The sequence below is a fragment of the Poromitra crassiceps genome (assembly GCF_964638095.1).
Source record: "Poromitra crassiceps genome assembly, chromosome: 1".
NCBI lineage: Eukaryota > Metazoa > Chordata > Actinopteri > Beryciformes > Melamphaidae > Poromitra > Poromitra crassiceps.
Genome location: NC_139623.1, coordinates 53,659,534 through 53,677,610, shown reverse-complemented (window position 1 = coordinate 53,677,610; position 18,077 = coordinate 53,659,534). Strand labels below are relative to the sequence as shown.

At 44.8% G+C, this 18,077-nt stretch overlaps 1 protein-coding gene across 1 annotated transcript in view; it reads left to right on the top strand.

The window, feature by feature from the left end:
- Positions 1-18,077, top strand: part of adamts16 (ADAM metallopeptidase with thrombospondin type 1 motif, 16) — a gene marked incomplete at both ends in the record, with an annotated part of 179,072 nt that overhangs the window by 101,308 nt on the left and 59,687 nt on the right. The window contains 3 exons of the mRNA XM_083648904.1: positions 3,694-3,831; positions 8,372-8,525; positions 12,923-13,018. Coding sequence (XP_083505030.1) covers positions 3,694-3,831; positions 8,372-8,525; positions 12,923-13,018 — 388 coding nt within the window. The remainder of the gene's footprint in view (positions 1-3,693; positions 3,832-8,371; positions 8,526-12,922; positions 13,019-18,077) is intronic.

Sequence of the window (18,077 nt, the reverse complement as noted above, 5' to 3'; positions counted from 1 at the left end):
AAGGTTTCTGTCAGTCTCACCATTGCCCATGAGTCTGGACACAAGTAAGGTTTCTGTCAGTCTCACCATCGCCCATGAGTCTGGACACAAGTAAGGTTTCTGTCAGTCTCACCATGAGTCTGGACTAGGGTGACCAGACGTCCCCGATTTTCGGGGACAGTCCCCGATTTCGGTGCTCTGTCCCCGGCTGGAGCTGTCCCCGAAAATGTCCCCGATTTTGGCCACAAAGTCAAATAATAATACTGGCAAGAAACTTCGATAACAGAGCATTTGCGGCACCACAAAAGCCTGTCGTTGTGCACGTTGTGCAAAGTGCTGCCTGTGTGTGACAGAGTAGATCACAGAGTAGATGTTCTCCCTTCCGTGGTTTTCCCAGGACCCAGCCGCCCGCAACCGAAGCCCCAGAGGTGGCGAACGAGAGGCGGCGTCTGCTTGCTGCTTTTGCTACCGTCCTTGTTTACCGGACCCCATTCAGCGGGTTATCCATCCCAGTTGTTTTGAATAGTTAAAAGTACAGTAAAACTATCTGGTAAGTAAGTGCAGTAACTAACTCAAAACGTTTTTGCAGAGAAGTCAGTAACGTTTTTATGTACACCAAACTCCATTGAAAAAAATGTCAATTTTTAACATAATTGGTGATGGATCATTGTTATCTAGTCATTAGCCTACTGTTCCCTAAATTGGCCTTCAGCCATCAAAACTTTGATAACCCCTGGTTTAAATTAACACAATAGGTCATATTTATCTCTAGATTACAATTTTAATCATTAAAATTGCCTTTTAGTATTAACATGATTTTTTTAATTATTTTGTCAGCATTTAATATTAAATTAGCAGTTAATATGGTCATGTGGCCATTGAATACTTGAAACTGGTGAGCGACACCCTAAACTCAAGGAAAGTGTTTACTGAGGTAATAAATCACTACTGTAATGTTTTTGTTTTGTGGAAATAAATTATCCACCAGTTGGTGAGGTCAAAGAGAGAAGTTGTCCCTCTCTATGTTCCTGCCACTCTACACAATACACCAGTAGCCTATTTCCCATACCTAGGCTGTCTAATTTGTGGTAAAATGTGATAACTAGTAACCATTGTAAACTGCTTCTTTTTCAATTGTTTCAAAATCACAAAGTTCTTCATAGATCTAGCCTCTTACTTTTGCTCTCAAAGTGCACCAGATTTATGCATTTTACTGTAAAATGTACACAATTTTCTAAAAGCAGGGGGGGCACAGCCCCCCCTGGGCCCCCCTAGCAGACCACAAAATGTCCCCAATTTTCATTTGAGAAATCTGGTCACCTTAGTCTGGACACAAGTAAGGTTTCTGTCAGTCTCACCATGAGTCTGGACACAAGTAAGGTTTCTGTCAGTCTCAGAAGAGATGTGTTTCACCATCACCCATGAGTCTGGACACAAGTGAGAAGTTTCTATCAGTCTCACAAGAGATGTGTTTGGTCCTCTTCTCTTTGGACATACAAAGAAGAATGTGTTTAAAATGTGCTTGAAACATGCCAAAAAATAGGCGGATGTTTCTGGACGAATACAAACTAACAAATGCACCGTAGTTGACTAGAAAGCTTGAATAATCCACTAACAAACTAGGTTAGATCACCCAAATCAGTGTTTTTATTTTACTACATCCCTGAACATGGCGCTAATGGCGTTAGCATTCTCCATCCAATCAGTATGTGTACTGTTTAACATTAGCATTTGAGCTAACACTATTCTAACAAACATTAATGTGATTAATAAGACATAGCAGCCTTCCTGCTTTCAAACCACGCCATGGCTCATTTGAATTCAATCTAACTAAGAATAAAGAAACATGCCGTTCATTGTTTGGAGGCTGATAGGAACTAGTGAAAGGTTTGTGCATTTTCTTTTGTGTGGTTCTGAAATACAGGAAACAAAATAATACAATCACCTCAAATCAGGTACCAACAATCACCGCCAGTAACATCCAAACAGCAGCTCACTACATCAAACTAGGGATGGCACGATACCACTTTTTCCATATCCGATCCGACACGGATACCACAACCTTGAGTATCTGTATTGAGTATACCGATATCAATCCGATCCGATCTTTTTCCCTCGCTTATACAACTAAGCTATTAATAATAAATTTACCAATGCACTTTGCTTAACCCAGCCATCTAAACAGCATGTTCAATCTGTGGAACAATATTTATTCCCTAAAGGCTATATAGCCCAGAACATAGACTCAGTAATGCACTAATGCTGCTTCTTTTTAAGCCTTCACACACACACACACACACACACACACACACACACACACACACACACACACACACACACACACACACACACACACACACACATAAACTACAGGTTAAGTAAAGACAAATGTGAAATTATTATTGGTTATCGTATCTGTTATCGGACAGGAGAAGCAGATATTTACCGGTTATCGTATCGGCTGAAAAAATCCCCCCAAAGTCTATAAATCCCCCCTATCTGAAGAACATAAAGGGGGAATTCACCCCCAGTTTGCAAATTGAATTGTAAGCCCTGATATACATACAGTGTATATATATATATACTGTATGTATACATATACATACAGTGTGTGTGTGTGTGTGTGAGAGAGAGAGAGAGAGAGAGAGAGAGAGAGAGTTGTGACTAAAGTGTTGGGTGGGCAGCATTCTTAACACGTTCACTGCCAATGGCGAGTTGACTCGTCAAAAAAAATCCAACGGTTGACTGCCAATGACGAGTTGAGACGTCAAAAAAAATAAAATAAAAATTTGACGGTGCTACGTGGATCAATGCCCCCCACGTCTCCTATAAAAATATTGGAGCCACCGAACGTGTACAACCCATTCCACCGACCCACTAAGTGGCGACAGTGCTCTCCATTCTAGAGGAAGGCAAGCAAAAAGCAGTGTGAGGAAGCCATTCTCATGAAAATGGATTGGCGAAAACGCTTTCGCGCTTGGGAGCTGGCGGTGGGGTTTTGCAAATTTGCATAATAGATTACGGGTGGAACACACTTTGAAACACGCAGCATAAATAAGACCAGAATCGCAAAAGCTTCATCAAAGCTCTCAGAACCCCAAGAAACGAGCGAGCCCATCCACCTTGCCCAGCGGCCGCCAGCAGACAGGCACAGCAGCAGCAAAGCAGTGAGCCTGGTGACGCGAGGTTACAGCAGCAACAGAAACGAGCTTGTGACACGCCCGCTGCAGCCAAGAAGAACACACACGGAGGGAGGAGTTTGAAGGAGTTTGAAGGAGAGGGGTGTTTCCTGCTGTTATGGAGGAAATTACTGTTCAAAACTATTGTTTAGATGTCTGACGTCTTACTGATGCCAAAAATGAATGGTTAAAGTGACTGTTCTATCGAATTTCACAAAAAGCCGTTTATCTCAGAATAAATTTTCAGACGCTGAAACCATGCTGTATTCAACTGCTAATGCTTACATAACTACTAACTCTACAAACTAACTCTTTTAGACAGAGAAAGCACACATTCTATTAGTTCTTTTGAGATATTGTGTGTTCACAAAATCCTAACAGAAACGAATCCTCGGCTCTTGAAAGATGAGCCAGAATCCTCAAAAAAACCCTCTGGCAGAAGCTAACTACAGTATTGAAAAACGGCTGGCAGTGAATGTGTTAAGTTTGTTGATTCCCTATAATTTTGCAGTATTCCCTTGTTGGTTCCCTATAGTTTTGGAATGGTCCATGATGGCGAGGGGAACGTCTGTAAGAAGTCTGAGGGCAACATCATGTCTCCCACACTGGCCGGTCACAACGGTGTCTTCTCCTGGTCTGCCTGCAGCCGCCAGTACCTCAGCCGTTTCCTCAAGTAAGACACCATGAGCACTTATTCAAATACTGTATACATATAACACCAGCTGTGACAGCAAGGCTGGTAATGATATGTGTGTGTGCGTGCGTGTGTCATCAAGGCTAAATATGTCTGTCTGTCTGTCTGTCTGTCTATCTGCATGTGTCTGCCTCATAGACCGTATAATAATTTGGATATAGCCAGTAAAGTAAAAACGTTACTATGATTTTATTACTTTCCCAGTAACTAGTAATGTAAGGGATTACAATTTCCAAAACAATAATTATACAGTATAGAGTTCCTAATCCAGATAATGCATTACTTTCTCCAAAAACGAAAATGTGGAGATAGGTCTGGCTATGCGACACTACTGCATTGCCAGTTTTTTGTCCCACGGGCCGATGCACACCAGAACTTGAAGAAGTGGCAGTATGCCCATTCATTGTGTTCATTGGATGTGTCTGTCATCGCCTTCCAAAACATGCTGCGATACCTGGCAACACGACGAGAGCGACAACAGCCGCGAGAGGAGGGACCAAATTCAAATTTTCAAAGGTAAAGACAGCATGACAGCCAATCAAGCTGCAGCACCAAGTGATTGTGGGGCAGGGCAACTGCGACTTCATGCGGCAGCGCTGCCTGCTATGGAGGCAGTCTTTGTCTCGTCAGAGACGCTGGGGTAGCTGGTTGGGGGTGTGGTCAGGGTGGCGTAAATCTCCCGTTCTCCCCATTCAGCATAATTAGCATTTAGCTGCTAGCTCAGCCCAGGCAGACACGATCAAGGGATTCAACCACCGCAGTAAACGCACATCTGAACAGACGTCTATGTACCTACTCTAGAATCCCCAATCCTGTAGTTTAGAGCCGCAGCACCATCCTTTGGTGAGTCACCCCATTGAGATATAGGGTGGGTTTAACCCACTCGCGCAGCAGCCGTATAACATTTTGTGGGCTTTCCCACACAGACCAACTGTACCTATATTCGTCTGTGATCGATGAGCTGTGCGATCACTGGACACACATTGTGTGAAATTGTGACAGAAACATCTGGTACATTCAAAACATTCCTAACCTGGCCTATTCTGACACAGTTTTTCACAACAAAACTCAAATTTGCCAAAGCCCCCGGCCTCTCTAGATTAGAAAACAACATGGCTGGCAAGGAGGAGTTTGCAATAGAGCTCGCCTCTATTTTTAGCCACAGGGGGCCACCGAGAATTAGATTGCCAGGGGTTGCTTGCCGCCAAAACATTAAAGCCCTAACATTGGCCGCCCAATAGTAGTTCCTAAACACTGGTAAGGCCAACCCTCCTTCAGATTTGGGTTTTTGCAGGTGAATTTTAGAAATTCTATGGTTCTTATAGTTCCAGATGTAGGATACAATTATGGAGTCCAGTTCTTTAAAGAAAGCAGACGTGAGAAAAATGGGAAGGTTTTGACACAAATAGAGGAATCTGGGAAGTGAAACCATCTTAACTGAGTTTACACGGCCGATCATGGACAAAGGGAGAATTTTCCAGTTTTCTATACATTGTTTAAGTCTTGAAACAAAATCACCAAAATTCAACTTAAATATTAATTTAGGATCTCTGGGTATGGTCAAGCCAAGATAGGTGAGGCGGTCCTTTGCCAATTTGAATGGGAGATTTTCCAGGAAACGGGGAGTGAAGACATCAGAGAGAGGCATAAAGTCACTCTTTGTCCAGTTAATTGTGTATCCGGACAGCTTACCAAAGGCGGTGATTAATTCTAGGACAACGGGGGATCGACTTTTCTGAGTCATGTAGGTATACGTAATATTACGTCATCAGCGTACAAACTAATACGTCCATGTTCAATACCGCCGACCTTCAGGCCTGCAAGGCTTGGGTGACTACATATTTTTAAGGCAAGGGGCTCGAGTGCAACGGCGAAGAGGGCCGGCGAAAGAGGGTGTGTGCGTGCTTGTGTGTGTGTGTGTGTGTGTGTGTGTGTGTCTGTGTTGGAAATGTAAGGTATCTTTCAGAATGTCCATGACATATAATGTGAATAATGTAGGATAACGGAGAATCAAGCACAATCACAGCATAGGTAGAACAGCCATTGTTCTTTGTAGACACATAGGCCCACACACAGTAATACACACTAAACTGGTAAATGGTAAAGATGGCCTGCGCCTTTATCCAAAGCGCTTTACAATCAGTAGGTACATTCACCCATTCATACACCGATGGCGGCAGGCTGCCACGCAGGGTGCTGGCACACCATCAGGAGCAATTTAGGGTTCAGTATCTTGCCCCAGGACACTTCGACATGCAGAGTGGAGGAGGTGGGAATCAAACCACAGACCTCTTTTATCCAAAGTGATTAGTGGATGACCCGCTCTACCTCCTGAGCTACAGCCGCCCCTACACTGCACACACACACACACACACACACATGATACGCACACATGCACACGCGCACGCGCACACACACACACACACACACACACACACACACACACACACACACACACTCTGCTAAAGCAATCAGGACCACTCACCAGCATGATGAACCATTCCAACATATTTCGCCTTTTCAAACTCACCATATTTTCTGTTATATTCCCCTGACTGCTATTGAAGCAGTAAAACCTCTCTCTACAGTTACCAGTGATATCAGCTAACATTGGAAAGCCGCCATCTGTGTTAAGGATATGAGTGATATGGGCAACCATGTCATTATTGTGTGTCTGATGAATTAAGGCCATTACTCTCAGAGTTTGGCAAACTTGTTATGTTACCATGGCAATGCTTTATGGTACTCTCCAAAGTGGGAAACAATGGAATATGGTGGACTGATGCTCTCTCTGGTGGAATCTCAGTGTGCAGGTTGTGATGTATTATAGCCACTGCAAAATCTGTGTATGCATGAGGTTACAATGTATTATAGCTACTACAATCTCTGTGTGTGCATGAAGTTGCAATGTAGCAACTACAATCTCTGTGTGTGCGTGAGGTTGCAATGTATTATAGCAACTACAATCTGTGTGTGCATGAGGTTGCAATGTATTATAGCTACTACAATCTCTGTGTGTGCATGAAGTTGCAATGTAGCAACTACAATCTCTGTGTGTGCATGAGGTTGCAATGTATTATAGAAACTAAGATCTCTGTGTGTGCATGAGGTTGCAATGTATTATAGCAACTATAATATCTGTGTGTGCATGAGGTTGCAATGTATTATAGCAACTATAATCTCTGTGTGTGCATGAGGTCGCAATGTATTATAGCAACTATAATCTGTGTGTGCATAAAGTCGTGGTGAAGCAACTACAATCTCTGTGTGTGCATGAGGTCGTGGTGAAGCAACTACAATCTCTGTGTGTGCATGGGGTTGCAATGTATTATAGCAACTATAATCTCTGTGTGCATGAGGTTGCAATGTATTATAGCAACTACAATCTGTGTGTGCATGAGGTTGCAATGTAGCAACTAAAATCTCTGTGTGCATGAGGTCGTGGTGAAGCAACTACAATCTCTGTGTGTGCATGAGGTTGCAATGTATTATAGCAACTATAATCTCTGTGTGTGCATGAGGTTGCAATGTAGCAACTAAAATCTCTGTGTATGAGGTCGCAATGTATTATAGCAACTATAATCTCTGTGTGTGCATGAGGTTGCAATGTATTATAGCAACTATAATCTCTGTGTGTGCATGAGGTTGCAATGTATTATAGCAACTATAATCTCTGTGTGTGCATGAGGTTGCAATGTATTATAGCAACTATAATCTCTGTGTGTGCATGAGGTTGCAATGTATTATAGCAACTATAATCTCTGTGTGTGCATGAGGTTGCAATGTATTATAGCAAGATCATTTAAGTTAAGTTAAGTTAAGTTAAGTTAAGTTAAGTTAAGTTAAGTTAGGTTAAGTTATCCTTTATTTATCCCCTTGGGGAAATTCATCCTCTGCATTTGACCCATCCTCTACTAGGAACCTTCCTAGAACTAGGAGCAGTGGGCAGCCACTGTGCAGCGCCCTGGGACCAACTCCAGATATTTTGCCAGTACCTTGGTCAGGGGCACTGACAGGAGTATTAACCCTAACATACATGTCTTTCTTTGATGGTGGGAGGAAACCGGAGCACCCGGAGAAAACCCACACGGACACGGGGAGAACATGCAAACTCCACACAGAAAGGACCTGGGACGGACCGGGGTTCGAACCCGGGACCTTCTTGCTGTGAGGCAACAGCGTTAACCACTGAGCCACCGTTCCGTCCATTTATGTCTGCGTGCATGCTGCACATCATTAAAGTCTAAGCAAGGTCCTCCCCTTCCCTCTCATCTCTCCCCTCCCCTCTTCTACTCTTGTCTCCCCTCTCTTCTCCTCTCCTCTCCCCTCCTCTCTCCTTTCTCCTCCCCTTTCCTCTCTTCTTTTCTCTCTCTTCTCCTCTCCTCTCTCTTCTCTCCCCTCCTCTCTCCTCTCACCTCCCCTCCCCTCCTTTCTCCTCCCCTTTCCTCTCTTCTCCTCTCCTCTCTCCTCCTCTCCCCTCTCCTCTCCCCTCTTCCCCTCCTGTCTCCTTGTCTCTCAGTTCTGCCCAGGCCCTGTGCCTATCAGATGAACCCAGAGCGGTGAAAGAGTATCGGTACCCCGAGAAGCTGCCTGGCGAGCTGTACGACGCGGACACACAGTGCAAATGGCAGTTTGGGGAGAAGGCCAAACTCTGCACCCTGGATTTTAAGAAGGTAGAACACAGGAGATAAAAAAAGCAATGAACAAGGCTCTTTCAGTGCAAAAACATGTCATGCATGAATTTTAAAAGCTCCATCAATCTCTCTTTAGGAAGTAAAAGACAACTTAGGGAGGATGTATACAGACTCCAGTTCTCAGCAGTTTTCTCAGCGCCCCCACCCGATACACACACTTGACCGCTTAATTGGTTAAATCACACCCAGGTGCTGAAGTAAGCGGTGCAGGCCGAACCCTATATAAAAAATAGTAAGTTTGGTGGGATAGGCCAAATAGCTGTGGAGAGTCCGATTAGAACTCTGGTGTGGGTGTGGAAGAGGGGTCCCAATAAAAGCCTTTGATGAAGTTGAATTGTCCTTTATTACTCTACTTAGACCGGTGTTAGTGACACTTGTAGAAAATTGTGGAAAATGTGGTTTCTGTAAATAAACAGAATACAAATATAGAAATAAGTATACAAATAATAATTACTGCAGTATACCCCTATTTATAAAACGGCTCTCTCAAATCAAGCAATCTGATTGGTTCACAGCCATTGTATAAATCCAATAACCCACTCCAATAACCCATGGCCATGGGTTATTGGTTGCCATGGCAACTCTCTTACTAAAAGCCTTTGGTTACCTCAAAAAAAACAAATGGCGGAGACAGCTGTCAGATCCTTGTGAATCGATCTTCGCTTATAACTTTACTAATACTTCGCAGAAAATTATGTTTTGTACAAGAATAGATGCGGGCTAATGTCTTCTTTGCAAAAAAAAGGCTGTTAACCCCGTATTTAACCCCGCATTTAACCCCGTAACGTTAGTTGGTGTCGGGCTTTGCAGAAAGCACTCAGCTTCTCAGCAAGCGCTGAGAATGCAGCGTTGCACTCGAGCTGCCTGTCGGGCTTTCCAGAAAGCTCTCAGCTTCTCAGCAAGCGCCAGGATTGGCCAATGTCAACTTCAGTCTCCAGAACGATCCAATCAAATCACCCGCACGTCTATCTTCTTGCTAGAGGTCCCGCCTTACAGTAGTGTTTCAACTGACTCTATCAGAATACCATGCCAGTCGGACTTATAGTATTATTATTATATTTATATTATCATACTTGGAAACCGTTTTATAAAAGCAATATAGCACTCGAGCAGCGTGTGTTGTGGCATATATCCCGCTGATCAGTTGTTATCCCACGAGGCCGCAGGCTGAGTGGGATAACAACTGATCAGCGGGATATATTTGCCACAACACACTAGCTCTCATGCTATATTGCTTAAATATACTGTAGTAGGCCTATACAGATAACATTAACCATAATACAGTGGCATACTATACAGATATCAAATATCACATACATGCCCTTTAATATCCCAGCTATACTAAAACCAAAATAACATCAACACAGTTCAACAACTGTCTTAGGGGCAACATACAAACATCCACAAGTCACCTTCCATATACCTGCATGCTGTCAGATTACTGCCCACTGGCCGAAAGCATGCATATGCACGTGTAGTCACGTGATCATAATTAGGACGCATCATTGATAGCGCATACATACTGTAATGGAAATAAAATAACTCTTCCCAAATTACCCAAATTACACACATTATCAGTACACACTGAATTGCCTATTTATCTAAACGCACCACTCTCAACAGACAATTACTGTAAGGCGATTGCCCATCCCCACAAGCGTCTTATATTGCACCGACATTCATGCCGTCTTAATTAGCACTGCAAAGAGTGCCGACTGGCGACATTCTCTTGCAAATTATCTATCAAACTAAACATTAAACGCTAATAAACACAGGGAAATACTCACTGTAGTCATAGACGCACAATTCCCACAATAAATTGCCAAACACACGATAAACTGCGGTACTTTCAGCTATTCAATTATCCGGTCTCGACTGAACTTCAAACAGACTCGAACCCGCAACTCCCCACACTAGCTGCAAGCAGGTCTACTTTTCCTGATATCCCTCCGCACGTCACGGAGGCACGCAACCATTGCAGTCTTAGAGCCTTTTTAACACTATACTTCTAGCCCTCTCCCCTCTCTCTGCATGTGTGTGTGTGTGTGTGCGTGTTTCACCAAGCCGCGGCGCTTACTGTCTCCACTGTTCTTCCTTGTAGAGGAGGAGGGAGAACTGGCCAAATCTCAGTGAAAACGGATGGACACACAAAGTCACTTATAGAAGTGGCTGCACCGCTTCCAAACCAATACAAGCTGGTGGCATTTGTCCATTCAGGGAGAATGAGAAATGATAGAGTGGGATAGAGGGACTGATTGATGACCTTAGGCTTGAGTGCCCTCACGGACCCCCAACACACTATGTATGTATGTATGTGTACTTATAGATGTTGAGTGTAAAATATTCATGCCAGTCTTCATAGTTCCTCATACGTCATGTTTAACACTCTTGTATATCCACTTCAAAGACATAAAAACATGCAGCATACTGGATACACATCAGTGATACACACACACACACACACACACACACACACACACACACACACACACAGACTGGGTAGAGTTACTGCGCCTGCCCCTGAAACACTCTCTAGGATGGACATCTGAATATACACTGGAGCGCTGCCGATGGGAATCTCTCCTTGTTGCTCCTCCATTCTCTCCTTGCTGCTGATAGAACTGTAATAGACTTTACCTGCCTCCAACATTAAGGAAGTGCTTCAAGGCCCTTGGTCCAAATCAAAGGTTTGAATGTGCAGTGGAAACTGCTAAAGTGTGTGTGCCAATGAGAAAATCAACCTTTTCCATTTTAGTCATGGCAGAGGATAACAGTAGATAGAAGATTAAGGTATCTCCAACAGAAAACGATATTAACACCTACTGGCAACAACAAAAATATCTCAAGAACCATTCGTCCAATCAACTTCAAATTTGGGGTGATGGGCTGATGTTCCAGGTTTTACTATCTGTTCTGTGGTTTCTGTGTTCATTAATTTTGCACTGTCCCATCCAAATAAACGAATAAAATAAAAATAAATGATGGGAACTCCACACAGTTTAGTGCCGAATTTCGTGCAATTCAGCACAGCGCCACCTACTGGCAACACAAAAAGTGGTTTATCTTGACAACCGTTCGTCCAATCAACTTCAAACTCGGGGAGTGCGCTTAGGGGGATGCAACGGAGTGCAGGGAGCTGAATTCCATGCAATTCGGCATAGCGCCACCTACTGGCAACACAAAAATTGGTTTATCTTCTTGAGAACCGTTCATCCGATTGACTTCAAACTTGGGGAGTGTGCTGCTGGGAACTTGACGTGGTGCAAATTGACAGCGCAACCTACTGGCAACACAAAAAGCAGTTTATCTTGAGAAACATTCGTCCGATTGACTTCAAACTTGGGGAGTGCGGTGCCAAATTTCATGCAATTTGGACTTATGCATAGTCATAGTGCCACCTACTGGTAACACAAAAAGCGGTTTACTGTATCTCGAGAACCATTCATCCGATCGACTTCTAACTTGGCGGGTGTGTTGCTGGTCAGTGGTAAACGTTATGCAATTCAAAATAACATCACAGCTTTCACGTACCTCCAGGACTGTCTGTCCGATCGACTTCTGTATGTCTGTCCTTTGCAGATCTCGAGAACCGTTTGTCGGATCGACTTCAAATTTGGGGAATGCACTTAGGGGGACCTGACGGGAGTGCAGTGGGGGGGACGCCCACGGGGTGTTGAAAGGGGGAAGGGGCACTGCACTATATATATCTTCTTTATACAATAATTCCAGGACTTTCACTATGTCTGTCCTGCGCGTATCTCGAGAACCCTTTGTTGGATCGACTTCAAACTTGGGGAGTGCACTTAGGGGGGACCTGACGGAGTGCACTGTGTGTGTCTGTGGGGGGGGGGGGGGGGGGGGTGGAGTGCCCACGGGGTTGTGCTTTGGGGGGAACGTGCACTGCACTAGTAATACATAAATACAGGCTGGTTATTTGGCCCAGTGTTATGAAAACATATACACAGGCATACACTCAGTCAGACTGCCCTTGAGAAACCCCAATAAAAAAAAAACGAAAAAAAAATGAAACAATTATTCTAACACAAATGCACACGAAATAACTTGACAAAAACACATAAATACGTGGGTTACAACACATACAATAAACCCATCATGAATACATATACAAAACACTCAAATAAAAGCAGACAATGACAATAACAATATATGATTTACAATAGCATATCAGTATGACAACACTCACTAACACATTGCATTCAGGCGATGTCTCGTCACACATATGGTCTATGGGTCAGTTGGGGGAAAATGTGGTCCTGGCAGAGATCTGCACTCCACCGAGTTCACTTTTCTAGTTGGATTTGTTTTGATTTGGTTCTCTCTCTCTCTGTGTCTGTGTCTCTCTCTCTCTCTTCCAGGATATCTGCAAGGCACTGTGGTGTCATCGTGTGGGGAGGAAGTGTGAGACCAAGTTCATGCCAGCCGCCGAGGGCTCGGCGTGCGGACCCGATATGGTGACTTCACACACGTGTGTGTGTGTGTGTGCGTGTGCGTGTGTGTGTGTGTGTGTGTGTGGCAACATTGGCATCACGTGACGCACAGAACACTCCATTCACTTCTATCTAACTTTATTTATCCATGTCGTCAGAGGCCAATTAAACAACCACAGAAGTTTCCCACAGCTACCAGAGACAGCGAGGCACTTCTTTGTTCAGTATGACTCAAAATCATATTTAAAATAAGTATTAAAAGATTTTAATTTTATTTTGAGTGCTAGAAATTAGAAAGATAATGCTTGCCCTTGCCCTTGTACTTGCACTGGGCGTAAGATATGGCCCAATGGCTTTTGTGCTACCAGGAAAGCACTGCAAAAACAAACCCGTATTCACGTTTGAACACATGAGGGCACAGGTTCGAGCCCCCGTGTTACCTCTGCGTCCATACAGGCACAATCGGCCGTGTCTGTGGGTGGGATGCCGGATTAAGGGTATGTGTCCTGGTCGCTGCACTAGCGCCTCCTCTGGTCAGCCTGGTTGAGGGAATGGCATGAGCATCCCACATGCTACGTCCTGCTGGTGAAACTCCTCGCTTTCAGGTGAAAGGAAGCGGCTGGTATCAGCACATGTATCAGAGGGAGCATGTGCTAGTCTACAACTCTCCTCAGATCGGCAGAGGGGATGGAGCAAGGACCAGGACAGCAGAGGGGATAGAGCAAGTGGAACTGGGGAGAAAACGGGAGGGGGGGGGTTGCAGGGTCTGACAAAACACTGTTCAAAGACCAATGGAATAAGTCAGCTCTATTTTGACCCCAACATGCCGCTCAGTGATATTAACTGTGTGACATTTATTTTGAGAGTATGAGAGCTTACAGTATGAGAGCTCTGTCTCTCTCTCTCTCTCACACACACACACTCACGCACGTACACACACACACACATACACATACACACACACACACACACACACACACACACACACACACAAACACATACACACATACATACACACACACACACACACACACACACACACACACACACACACACACACACACACACACACATTTAAATACTTTTATTTGGATCTAGAGTACAGCAAATATTACAGACCCAAACATTTTAGAAGAAGGCCCGCAGTACAGTACATTTATATTGAACCAGACACTGATGCACACACACTCCTCTGCCAAGTGTTACCAGAGCCTTCAGACTCCTTAGAGACTGACTAAATGGCAGATGGGTCACAGAGCAACAGTGTTTTATGGGACGAACAGCGTTTAAATCTATGCCGAGACGACCTAACTATATGTTCCAGACAAAAGGCTGCAAACTCACTCAGCTAAGTGACCAGGCTAGATTGACTTCATTAAACTCACTCAGCTAAGTAACCAGGCTGGATTGACTTCATTAAACTCACTCAGCTAAGTAACCAGGCTGGATTGACTTCATTAAACTCACTCAGCTAAGTGACCAGGCTGGATTGACTTCATTAAACTCACTCAGCTAAGTGACCAGGCTGGATTGACTTCATTAAACTCACTCAGCTAAGTAACCAGGCTGGATTGACTTCATTAAACTCACTCAGCTAAGTAACCAGGCTGGATTGACTTCATTAAGCTCACTCAGCTAAGTGACCAGGCTGGATTGACTTCATTAAACTCACTCAGCTAAGTGACCAGGCTAGATTGACTTCATTAAACTCACTCAGCTAAGTGACCAGGCTGGATTGACTTCATTAAGCTCAATCAGCTAAGTGACCAGGCTGGATTGACTTCATTAAACTCACTCAGCTAAGTAACCAGGCTGGATTGACTTCATTAAACTCACTCAGCTAAGTGACCAGGCTGGATTGACTTCATTAAACTCACTCAGCTAAGTGACCAGGCTGGATTGACTTCATTAAGCTCAATCAGCTAAGTGACCAGGCTGGATTGACTTCATTAAACTCACTCAGCTAAGTAACCAGGCTGGATTGACTTCATTAAGCTCACTCAGCTAAGTGACCAGGCTAGATTGACTTCATTATCTTGTAGGATTGGGTTAATTTGAGGGCTTGGATCAATAATGGCACTCTTGTTGATAGCGATCTTCTTCCGTTGCTTTACTCTACCTCCAGGGAGCAGCTGCCTTTGTTGCTTTGGAAAAAAATATGTCAGAGTATTCTTTCTTTCTTTCTTTCTTTCTTTCTTTCTTTCTTTCTTTCTTTCTTTCTTTCTTTCTTTCTTTCTTTCTTCCCTTTCTGCAGGATCTCTCTCCCCTCCCCCCTCTGACAGGCCCTCTTCCAGATTTGCTCTTTCTCAATATTAAACTTGATGGTTTAATCCCACCTTCTCCCTCCGCGGGACAATTAAGCGAGCACAAACAATGACAGGCTCACTTAGGAATCTGTGGCAGTCTGCCGCAGGGGGAAATCAGCTGTTCTGCTTCTTAGTCAAGGACCAAGAGATTAGTCGGAGGGGTGTGTGCGTGTGTGTGTGTGTGTGTGTGTGGGGGGGGGGGGGGGGTGGCGTGTGTGCACGCATGATCACACACTGAACAAGAACATCTGATCTTGCAATGCCCCATAGATTTTGATTCTAACGTGTGCACGGATGGTTGGGTTTTATTTGTGTATGTGTGTGCGTGTGTGTGTGTGTGTGTGTCCTTGAGATCACTCCGCGTTCCCCCTGCTCTCCCTCCCCTGCACCCTCCCACCTCTCCTTCTCTGTTCTCTCCTCCTCTCTGTCCTCTCCCCTCTCTCACATTCCCCCTGCACTCCTTCCCCTGCACCCTCCCACCTCTCCTTCTCTGTTCTCTCCTCCTCTCTGTCCTCTCTGGAGGGGGGGGGGGGGGGCGGAGAGGTCTGTTCCCTCCCCCGCCTCCTCCTCTCGCGTTCCCCCTGCTCTCCCTCCCCTGCACCCTCCCACCTCTCCTTCTCTGTTCTCTCCTCCTCTCTGTCCTCCCCCCTCTCTCACATTCCCCCTGCACCCTCCCACCTCTCCTTCTCTGTTCTCTCCTCCTCCGCATTTCCCCCTGCGTCTCTCCTTCTCTGTTCCCTCCTCCTCCGCGTTTCCCGTTTTCTCCCCGCCTCCTCCCTCCCTCACACTCCCCCTGCTTCTCTACCCTGGCTCTCCCTCCCCTGCACCCTCATCTCTCCTTCTCTGTTCTCTCCTCCTCCACATTTCCTATTTTCTCCCCACCTCCCCCCTCTCCTCCGTCTATATTGCTCATTCTCTCCCCACCTCCTCCCTCCCCCTGCTCTCTTCTCCCCCACACCTCCCCTCCCTTCCCCTCTCCTGCTCTCTCCTCTTGCTCCTTCCCCACCTCCTATACCCTCCAGCATCTCCCATTCCCTCCCCACCCCATCACTCTCTCACATTCCCCCTGCTCTTCTCCCTTCTCCTGCTCTCTCCTCTGCTCTCCCCTCATTCCTATATTTTCTATATTATCAATTGTTCAAATGTTATCTTTATTCTGTATATTCTTGTTACTGTTGTGTCAGCTAGAATTAGCTAGACATACTTTCTGTGAAGCCCTCTGATACATGCTTGTGAATTAGGGCTATATAAATAAACTTGACTTGACTCCAGGGCAGTCAGTTGAGTACACTTTGACTGATGTCATCTTGACACGTACACATCTGCATGGAGACATATAGCAGGAAAGGGGCGGGGCTTGTGACATAATGTTAAGTGGGTGTAGATCTCGCGGTGCCATGGCACTAGTCCGACACCTCACGAGTCCGAAAAATGACGCATTGGACAGACGTATCATTAGTCAGACAGCTCGTTAACCCGACAACGAAAATCTCACTAATCCGACAGCTCCTTAGTCCGAAAATAATGCGCTCTGACAGCAGCGCAAGTCACTGTTCTCATTCAGTCTAGACTAAATGTAGCCTACAAAACGGCAAATTTCTCCGCTGGTTTTCTCTTCTTTCTCTCTCACCCCTCCCTCCCTCTCCCTCCCCTTCTCTCTCTTATGAACATAATGTTGACTTCATTCCCAAATAATAATCAAATAATTTTGATCATTCACTAATTCCAGTAGGCTACTGCATGGCACTGCACTGGTAGGCTATAACCTATATAATGCCTGATGACACGGATGTCTAATGATCCGATGTGCTTTATTATTCATATCCCCACACTGTACGATATAATATGGAAACGCAGTCCAGTTAGAACAGGTTGGAAGAAAAAGGCCTATTGTGTCTTTCAGAGCGCTGCCAAATTGTCAATAATAATAACATAATTTGCTGCTGCGACGTGTTTTAAACCACATAGGAGTTGTTTGTGATATATCTAAAAGAAATGTGTTTGTGCTCCTACAGCTTAATGACAATCTTAGCTGCTGAAAAATGCCTGTAATAGCCTAGGCCAGTCATTCTCAACCTATGGTACGCGTACCACCGGTGGTACTTGCGCCCCCTGCTGGTGGTACTTGGAGGGATCCCTGGAATCTCAATGTTTTTTATGTGAAATAAACCCAACTTTAAAACATGTAGCCTACAGTAATACTATCAAAATACTAGGCTACTATTAATGAAAATAAGCTTGAGAATTTAAATGGGGTTTAAAATAACTTCCACATTGTTGTTTTTAGTTTTTTTGTTAATTTGTTTCTGACGTTTCTGATGGACACTACTACCTGTTGCGCGTACACTAACGTTACAAGCAAGAAGCTATTGATTACAAGAAAGCAGGCATGTTGCAAAATTGGCTGAAAACGAACTGGAAAGAGACGTGTGGAGGAGTCCCACAGCAATGAAGTTCAACACAAGTAAACGAGGAGGACAGGTCACTGAAACGAGCACAAGCCAGAAGCGCAAGAGCGGTTTGCAGCCACAACGCCTTCCAGTGATAAGCCCTCGTTCACACAGGATGCCGAACGTAAGCAGAACTGAAGCTTGAAGCAGGCACAAGCTGAACGTACGCCTTACTGTTCACACAAGACGCCTTCTCTTTTCCTCTCAGCGCCTTGAACCCGCCCACAACTCCCCCAACAACTCCCATTGACTTCATGCCTCACGGCTTCAGCGTCACGCTTGGAAATTCGGCGTCAGTATTGAGTGATCGCTTCGGCGTGGCGTGAG